This window comes from Scomber scombrus, chromosome 21 (assembly GCF_963691925.1).
Source record: "Scomber scombrus chromosome 21, fScoSco1.1, whole genome shotgun sequence".
Taxonomy (NCBI): domain Eukaryota; kingdom Metazoa; phylum Chordata; class Actinopteri; order Scombriformes; family Scombridae; genus Scomber; species Scomber scombrus.
This window is the reverse complement of record NC_084990.1, coordinates 8,867,944-8,877,866: the sequence shown is the minus strand read 5'-3', so window position 1 is coordinate 8,877,866 and position 9,923 is coordinate 8,867,944. Positions and strand designations below refer to the sequence as shown.

The 9,923-nt window shown below is 41.8% G+C and overlaps 1 protein-coding gene across 1 annotated transcript; it reads right to left on the bottom strand.

Annotated features, from left to right (window-relative positions):
- Nucleotides 1-2,718: 2,718 nt before the first annotated feature.
- On the bottom strand, nt 2,719-4,843 carry foxj1b (forkhead box J1b). The gene is made up of 2 exons (XM_062443000.1): nt 4,256-4,843; nt 2,719-3,594 (listed from the first exon to the last, which is right to left on the bottom strand). Exons 1-2 carry the CDS (start codon nt 4,841-4,843, stop codon nt 2,719-2,721), a joined length of 1,464 nt encoding a protein of 487 aa, XP_062298984.1.
- Between the last annotated feature and the right edge of the window lie 5,080 nt (nt 4,844-9,923).

Sequence of the window (9,923 nt, the reverse complement as noted above, 5' to 3'; positions counted from 1 at the left end):
TGCTCTATCATTAAGTCAAATTTTTGATTTGTGAAATACGATAAGATACCTAAAAAGTAAATGACATTCCCAGCATCAGCTGTGCTTAGTACTAGCTAGTTCATCCTAGTATGCTAATATGCCAAACTAAGATGGTGAAAACAGTAAACATTACTTACTAAATACTATTTTGTTAGCAGTTCCATTGGGCCTCATTTACTAATATGTGTATAGAAGTGTTCTTATTTTCTTAACCACCCTGGGTGACTTCTTACAAAATAAGTGTGCATACAAAATTACTGTCAGATTCATGACATGTGCACTAGCCAATTTTATTCCCAGCACAGTTAGTGAATCAGAATCACTCTAAATTGACAGGCGCATGCTCCATATCTGTAATTAGTATACTACCACACTCCCATTTCTCTAAGGAAAACTCTGTTAGAGCAGTTTGAGAGTGGAGAGAGCTGTCACTCATTACAAAGAGGGTTGTGATGGTAGAAATGAAAAACTTTACTGCTAGTGAAATGCAAACAATAGTTTCAGAAGTAGAAGCCAGAAAAGGCAGATTTGGCTGGTGAACATGTCATTGACACAACCATTTGGAGCATGATTGTGAATCCTGTATACAGCCTGTATACAGCCTGTTGCACCACAAACCACGCAGTACATTTGTAACAAAATAAAAAAAATAGTAGAATGTGGTATAATGGTAAAGGTAGAATTTGCAAATATTTAATGTATTGTTTTATTGTACATGTTTGTGCTATTATACACTCTGTATGGTTCAAATACCAATCGAGTCCAGACCTGTCTGGGCTGATTAATGATAAACCATGACATACCTTTTGACTGCACACAGAGCTCTAACCCAACCAATAATCCTGACTTCAACATTATACAGTCCATCAACTTTATGCACTTAATTATGTAAAGGTGTTCCAACCTGTAACATTTCATAATGACAAGTGATACACGTTTTTGTTATCGTTCTTCCTTTAATTGACACCGTGTGTATTGCATCAAGGCATGATTGCATTTTTAAACAGCTTTAAAAAAGTACAAATGAAAATAACATGGTAAGATTAAAGAATGTGTATCAAATTCCATTCATATGATACAATAAGAAGATCTGGCCTTTTTAGAGTTGAATTTCAGTATCTGCTCGTCATTTGTCCCCCCGAAAACCAACAGTGTTATTATTCTCATATATTCAGATTTCTGAAAACAAACCATAAAGACATACACCAAAATAATCAACAAGGACAAAAGGAAATCCATCACCCAGTGACAGACAACAGAACTGTCCTTTTTTCTTATTAATCAACACAGAAACACCAATGGACTGCATAGTCCTTATTAACAAATTTGGCGAAATATAATCAACAAATGCCCCATTACTGTAAGTATATTTGGAAAAAAATAACCGTATATTTAAGCAAACAAAACTTCCTGCTGTCCAGTTGAACTGTTGCAGCAGTGTGGAGATCATTTTTCAAAGTCATATGGACAATCACATTTGCATTATCGTCAGTAAACTTTATAAAACATCATTTTAATACCATAAAAATTAAAACTAACCATCCTGAATAAAAGCTGTCTTGGTCCTCTAAATCTGCTGCCTATCAAAGTGCATAATGTTTGATTTTATGACTGTCAAGAAGGCAATCCATTTCAGGCCTGCACCTCTTTTTGCTTTGCAATATGTAACTGTAGACACATGGCAAATGTTCCTGCCTAGCCTCATGCTATATACTTTAGTGAATATATATTAAATTGACTATATAACAAAGTCATAAGTGACTGATTTCTAATCTCAGACTATGAATTTAAACCTTTCTCATCTCCATCCTGCTCTGACAACTTCATCTTTCATTTCACACAACATCAACGATCAAGATGACGATTGAGATTTTCAATGCATGTTAGTACAAAAATGTTTAATGCTAATGTAGCAAAATAGAAAGCTGAATGGCTTCTCAGTCCCACTGTGATAGTGCTTGTTTGTAGAGAGTGCTTTGAAGGATGGCGGTTGAGTTTTCTTCTATTTTCTTCTGTCAATGTGGTCATTTAATCAAAAACCCAGGAGCAACAAATAGCTGCAGTTCACTCCAGTTCAGCACATCTCAACATGTTCTCTTGTTACCAGCTGCCTCCCATTTGAGCTCTTTAAAGTTCCAGAAACTCCAAATGTTTTTTCTCCACATGGCTAGCTTTCTTTCTTCCACTGAAGCTGTTGGCTTCTTCTACAGTGAGACGATTCTTCACAGTCCACATGAATCTACCATTTGGTTTATCAACGTTTCTCTCTTATATTGTCAATTTAAATGTTTTTAATATCAGGGCTGCATCATGTTATGCTTGCTGTCAATCATCCTCAGGAAGAAATAGAAATCTACACCTGGATATAATCCCTAAACACATTGCCCAAGAACCTTTATCGTCCAACTGATTCCTTTTTATTCAGGGCGTTTTTTTTTAACTGGGTTCGCAGTAAAATTCAAGATAGGTTTGACATGAAAAAGTCTGTGTTTTAATGTGTTTTAAAAGAAAAGTAAATGTTACCAAAAAAAAAATTACAGTGTATTGCAAAATGATTGGAGGAAAAGCAAACCAGCTGTAAACAGAAGCAGCTGCCACTGGTATTAACCTCTCAGGGTAATATGGAGAAGCAATCAGAGGTGCCCAGTTCATTAGATGCAGATATAATTTGAAGTCAATGAGGTTTAGGGTCAAAGGTCACAGATAGGCCTCCACCCGTTCCCATGGCTGCATCTCTGTGAAGAAGCCCTCACACAGGCCAAAGCCCTGATCCAGAGTCAGAGGAATGGCCTGCGCCTCTTCTTTGATCTCCTCCCACGGCTGCAGCACCACCTCCTCAGGCCGCTCGGGGAATAGCGTGGAGGCCTCGTCGAAATGCTGCAGGTGATGATGGCTCTGGAGCAGCTGATCCTGGTCCAGCCGCGGCTGTAGGTGCTGCTGCACCAAGTGAAGCTCTCCCATGTTCACCTGGCACTCCATGGAAGCAGTGCTCAGGTCCATGTAGCCATAGGACTGATGGTGATTCAGGTGTTGGCTCTGACCCATGAGGTCCCCTCCTCCGCACCATCTCCCCAGCCCCGCAGAGTGCTGCCTCCCCTGCATGGAAAGCTCCATCTCGCAGCCCAGGGAGCTCAGCGCCGTGTTGATGTCTAAATCCTCGAAGGTGCTACAGTTCCCACTGAGGACGTCATCAAACACGGATGCCAGGTCAAAGTCCCCCCTAAGGATATCTGCTTTGTGGGCTTCTGTGGCTAAAAGCGGGGAGTCAGTCGCCCTCATCATCTTGTTGTTGTTGCTATTTTTAGTGGTCAGGTGCTTCCGTTTGCCACTTTGGTAAGGGCAGCCATTTTGGGTGCTGTGATAACCCTGAACCAGTTTGCTCTGTCTGTGGGTGCCACTGCTGCTGCTGTTGTAGCTGTTCGCAGACATCCTCCTGCGTTTGAAGATGCCATTGACAAACATGTCAGCATACTGGGGATCAATCTGCCAGAAGCCTCCCTTCCCCGGCTCATCTTTCTGTCTGGGGACCTTCTTGAAACACTTGTTGAGGGACAGGTTGTGACGAATCGAGTTCTGTGAAGAAGACAAAGAAGAAGAAGGGGGGAAAAAGGATATTTGTCATGATCCCATTGGCTTTGAGCAAATTTGAGTTATTCATGCAAAAACTGAATCTGCCAGTTTGCCTTTGTGAAGGAAGACAGACAGTGAGAGAGTAGGAGGAGGAGGAGGAGGAGGAAGGGGAGGGGGGGCTGTATTGTTGTTGTTTGTATAGGAAAGCAAATGCACCTAATGAGGCTTTCTAGTAACAGGCAGCTCTGTGCATTTCAAACATGATCAGCTGTGCTTAGCTGCCATCTCTCTCAGGAGCCCTCATTAACACACACACACTCACACGCACACACACTTGAGTGCTTTCTCCACCCCATCACCAATCCCCTCAGACAAAACCCTGTATGAGCGCTCTCTTGGGAGATGGAAATTTTAGACTATGGCATTAAAAAACACTTGTCATTGAAATCATTAGAGGCAGAAATTACACACACAAATTCTGTAAAGAGAGGGGGGAAAAAAGTGCTGGAGGTTTTTAAGTATTACATCTAGTTTTCCCACATTGCTAAAGGAAAAGCCTTGTCAAATGCCCTAAAGATAGGGTGCCTGATAGTGACATGGAGTCAATTGCTCACCCGCCTCTCCCTGACTCATCAATAATACAAGGAGAGTTAGTCTCGGTTACCTGCCAGCTGGGCTCCGCATGTCTGTAGTAGCAGAAATTCTCCGTTATCCAGTTATAGATGGTGGACAGAGTCACTTTAGGCTGTTTGCTGGCCTGCATGGCCATGCAGATGAGAGATGCGTAGGAATAAGGTGGTTTAACTTTTGGGTTGGTTTTATAGTCGATCTCAACCGGCGGGCTGGCCTGCATCTGGATCTGTGGGTAGCTGCCACTGGGATGTGCGCAATTAGCGAACCGCGGGGCTGCGTTGGAGTCGCTGCCGGAGGTGACGGGGCTCCCGAGGTAAAGAGGCATCCCGGTGGCTGCGGTGTCCCCGGCCGGTGGGCTGGACGGAGAGTCCGTGCCCCCTCTTGGGAAACCGAGTCGCTTCAGACAGAGATGCTGCTGGGACGACGGACAACCCGGTCCAGCTCCGTTGGGCCGCTCCGGGTCCGCGCTGACGATAGAGAAATTCTGGAGCCAGTGGAGGCTGGTGAGGCTGTCGTCAAGGGGGGCAGAGTCGGACCCGGTGACCTGATCCTCCGGGTAAACCATCAGCCATTTCTCTTTAAACTTGTCGGCGATATCGGGGCTCGTAAGAACCGGCATCCTGGCTTTGTGCGCTCGGTTAAAGCTGAAGACGACCAAGCGATCTTTAAATCGGCATTTAAAGTTTAGGATTATCTTGAGGGCAAAGGGAGGAAAAAAAGTAAAAGAAAACACAATTAATTAAATAAATCTCACACCCAGCTGTCAAATAAATCACCACGGATAAAATATCCCACAAGCAACAGCCTTTAGCAATCCCACAAATCGCCAAATGATGCGTAATCTCCCTACCTCCGGTGTTTGGAGGAGATGCTCTGTGTGCACCTGTTGCAGTCCGTCCCTGCCTCTCCTCTCCAAGGACTCAGCGGCGCTTCCAGTGTCTGCGCAACAAGTGCGGCGGGGGGAGGGCGAGGAGCATCCAGCAGCTCATGTGGAGAGAGGGAAAAAAAGGAAGAAAAAACGCCACTCAGACCAGATCCATGTCGACTCTGGCGAACCAGGCTGTTAGTCATCCATAGACTCGGCTCTGCTGGGGTGTTTGCGGGAGGTCAAGATGTGAGAATGTGTGGAGGTAGTAAAATAAGTCGCTCATAAAGCCCAAGAGACTGCCCACCATCCCTTTAAACGCCTGGAGGGATTTCTGATTGGCTGGCTCTTCATGCTTATCCAGGTCTCTCTCTCTCTCTCTCTCTCTCTCTCTCTCTCTCTCTCTCTCTCTCTCTCTCTCTCTCTCTCTCTCTCTCTCTCTCTCTCTCTCTCTCTCTTCTCTCTCTCTCTCTCTCTCTCTCTCTCTCTCTCTCTCTCTCTCTCTCTCTCTCTCTCTCTCTCTCTCTCTCTCTCTCTCACACACACACACACACACACACACACACACACACACCTATCTATCTAGCTATCTAGCTATCTATTTATCTATCTATCTATCTCGCTGCAATAAGAACAGTCAGTTTCTCATCTCTTTGCCTTTAATCTCTGTCTTCGTCCCGGTTGAAATGTGACCTCGGTGGCGCGCTCCCTGCTCCCCTGCTGGCGCTGAAAAAGACGCGCCATCGGTCCCGCTTGCAGCGCACTTTTGCACCTGCAAGAACAAGCAGCCACTGATAAGCCTGTATTTGCTGTGTCTTTTCTCTGCGGGAGATACTGTTAACGTTTGCAAACGTGAAAAGGCGAACACTAATTGGATTTTAGAATATCAATTTGGTCTTATAATGCCCACGCAGATGACACTTAGCCACCTCTATCCTTTAAAAGAATATTTCAACTTAATACTGTTCTGGCATAAACTAACATTATTTCACATGCATGATAGTCAGGGCAATTCATATACATATCCATTAATTAATTGGTCACTAGGCAGACGAGATTTTTGGGGTTTTGGTGGCTACCCTGAGCACCAGTCCTGATAAATCTGGATGAGTCTGCACAACAGGGGCAAACAGTTGCTTTATCTGTTGTCGGCTTATTGGAGAAATGCTTTCACTTTCATCTAACTTTTTATTTTTTTTGCACCTCCATGGATGTCAGCTTAATCTTATTTTAAATGGATATGAGCCACAAGAGGATTGACATAGTCTGGACTGACACTGCTTAAAATGTTTTGGTAAATTAAGTGGCTGGTGCTGCTATTTTACAGTTTCTTTGTTTACTGGGCATTCATAATTTAGTGGCAATAATGTAAAGGCACATTAGTGATTATGTACAGAGTTGAAAACAACGCGGCAAACAAATCTAGTACAATTAAAAAAGCGAATACAATTAACAGCAGTAGAGAAGGGGCATTAGAGTACGCAATGAAGTCAGTAGCGTACCACCATTTCTTTTGGATGAAGCACAAATGAGTCGAGAACAACTTGGAAAGCCCACATTTTTTATATTTTAAATGATGCAGCACTGAACATCTGATGTGCTTGCCCAGATTGATGCTCTGAAAATATTTAATCAGCAATGTAAAATATTCATGGGGCCTTATGAGTAGGCTTTGTCATGCAGCTCGTGTTGTGTGCAGAAAAAGCAACACGATGATTTTTGAATGAATTAATTTTGATTTATTGTGAGAAGTAAGAGAGGAAGAGGTCATCATTCACATTAAAGATGCATCCATTTTTGGTACTTCCAGTGGACAATTAAACCTTTAATCAGGCAGTGTTCATGTTATGTTCAACACATGTCCACATAAAAATGACTGTTGGTCAGCCAGTGTTATTTTTATGTACGTGCATGGCTTTAACAATGTAACGCATGAGGAAACACTGCCACTCAGTGGATTTATATGGCACTGCAGCTACCAGCAGAGGGACATACCATAAATTAAGGCATTCATAACTGGCATAACAGGCAGTATGGAGGCCCTGGAGGTCAGAGAGACTTCCGACACCCAGGGGAAAAGCACTGATTGTTTCTGTTTGGGAACACATGAGCAGGTCAAAGGATCCTTCACAACTGCTCGTCTTGCATGTAATATGGAATGTGAAAATATAAAGAAGGGAAATATCTGACTGACTTTTTTTTTTTTTTACTCTAACAGAGATTTATGTATTGTTCATTATAAGGCAACATGTGTGAAAAAAAAAGAAAAAAAAAAAGACCCAATTACATTCTCAGGATGGAGGGAAGGAGCCTTTACAGGAGCTGTGGGCCCCACATGCATTAAAGATTATTATTCTTCGTCTTGAAGCCTGAAAACATTTTATACAGTATGCAGTGCCAGCCTTCTCTCTTCCTCCACAAACATATTTTGTCAGCACATCTGCTAGGGTTAATGATTTGGAGTGCGGAGGCAGACAAGGGCTGGCATTCAGTGTAGGGTACCAAGGATGGATGAGTGGCGAAATCTGTGCTGCGACACTTGAAGAACTTGGATATACGTCAGGCCAGCTGTTGCGTCCCGTCAAGGAGAGCTTGATTTTTTAAAATGTCTCCAGGTTTGTTCAGGTTCTTGACAAAAGGGCTGGATGGTGAGACAGGCAAATGTTTTGAAACAGCTGTTCTTATTGTTGCCAGGCTTGCCACTGTCCTTCAACGGGAACTAAGCACACATACAGTATGGACGCAGTACATCTAATGGCTTGAAAGAGGCTGTTGAGGAGGACCGTTACACCAGTATGTATTTCTTACTAATAGCATCATTGCCCCTTTGCAGGAGCTTTAATTCAGAAACTCAAACACACATATGGCAAAGTCACTGAATTCGCTAGTAAAGTGTGAAGCTCGCAACTACATTCCTGGGGGAAAAGTGGAGGACCAAGCCATCAACACAAAATATTTAGACACAGATAAATTATTAGGACATTGGTCACTAAATTAGCTGGAACAGAGAATGAATGTTATATTTTAAATTTAAAGATCCCCTCCAAACATTTTAAGATATGTCTAACATACTGTAGTTTGAATAATAATTTGTGTGGGGTGTTTTTTTTATTTACATTCAAAAAGTTAAATTATTTTGTTAAAATCCCTGAAATTACATCTATTCCTACTAGACCCGCCCCTTACGCCTGTGATTGGCTCTGACCCTGATAGCCTTACCCTAACCCTAGCCATCTCTCTCCTCCTACCTAAACCATACCAATCTAACCAATGAAGGCAATGAGTGCTAGCCAATCAGAGGCAGAGCAGGGCGGGTCTTCGCTGAATGCAGGTAGGAAACAAAAGTAAGGCCAAGCAGCTGGTTAGCTTAGCTTGGCTGGTTTAGAGTGTGTTATGCTAAGTTAAAGTTAACCAGCTGCTGGTGGTAGCTTCATATTTACCCTTACAAGCATGTATTCATCTTCTCATCTAGCTCGCACCAATAAATAAATGTATTAATTTCCTAAAAGTTTATAGTAAATTGGCCTCAGTGCTGCTTTTCAAGATGGTGGAAAGCCTGCACTGCTCACAGCTACATAAGGCAGTTCATCATTGAAATTTCAGGACTGAGCCCTCACTCTTGAGCCTCACATTTATGTCAAAAATGTTGTTAGTTTTATACCTGTGATCTATAATTTCAGCTGATGATGGTGGGTGGGAAAATTCAAAATGTATGTATGTAACTCTTCAAAGGTTTGTTGTGCGATGTTGTCAAGTCTTTTCCCTAATTTGATTTGGTTTAAAGGGTCTTCCAATGTGTTCCTGACTTCATTTCACTTTACGGTAAGTGCCTGTAAATTGCACCAAGGTAGCCGTTTACAAGGGACTGTAGATTGTTAAACAGAGTTAACACATCAAAAACTACAATAATTAATAATAACAGTGTACCAGAATACCTCAAAGTTTTGAAAATAACTTGAAAATTAGATGTATTACTATGGATGTCTTTGACCTCAGCTTCACCCAGTGTTACAGTAAGTGCTATTTCTTCAGTTGCTCCTTTTGACCAGCAGGTGTCTCTATTTCCAAATCTTTTCTCCACCCTGTCTCTCTCACAGCTGTAGCTGCTACAAACATGCCATTGAAAAAACAATGTTTACAGTTTACAGTTACCCACAATCCTGAGCGCTGTGTTGATATCAGAGCGCTCATTTTACACACAGCCTGCTCTAAAACTGCCGCTTTAGTAGCCTTGACATTTCCTTTCCCGACCCTAATCCTTCCACACCAGTACATGTAAATGGGAAAGCAGGGGATTTATTATTTTTTCATTGAGATGGTGTGAGTTTTCTCAGATCTATAGGTTAAAGGCTAAAGGGAGTATTAGATTAACTACATAATCTCAATGTAAATCTGTTCTATTATATCATATGGTGTATTCATTGTCTTACTTAACTTTAAGTGACCACAAATGACTGAATTCTTTATAGTTTGACCAGACAGACTAAAGGCTGTGATTAAAAAGATTAAATGGCCCTATGTTATGCATTATTATATGCTCATGAATTTCAGTCATTTATACTCATGGGGTAATTAATTGTTAATCTGTGCCCATATGGCCATCTAAAATGAAGCTGGCTCTTTTGATTTTTAATTAATTGTCTTTATTAAACTACATTGTCTTTATTAAGAAAAAAAACAAAACAAATAATTTATTTTTTCCTCTGCAGTAGGTATTTAAGGGGCAACTAGAAAAAATATTTTTCTTTTTTACTTCTATGATAACAAGTGTGCAGTATTGTATTACTAGCTACATGGTACATGTGTTTGTCGGTATCGCTGTTATCATCTAAAC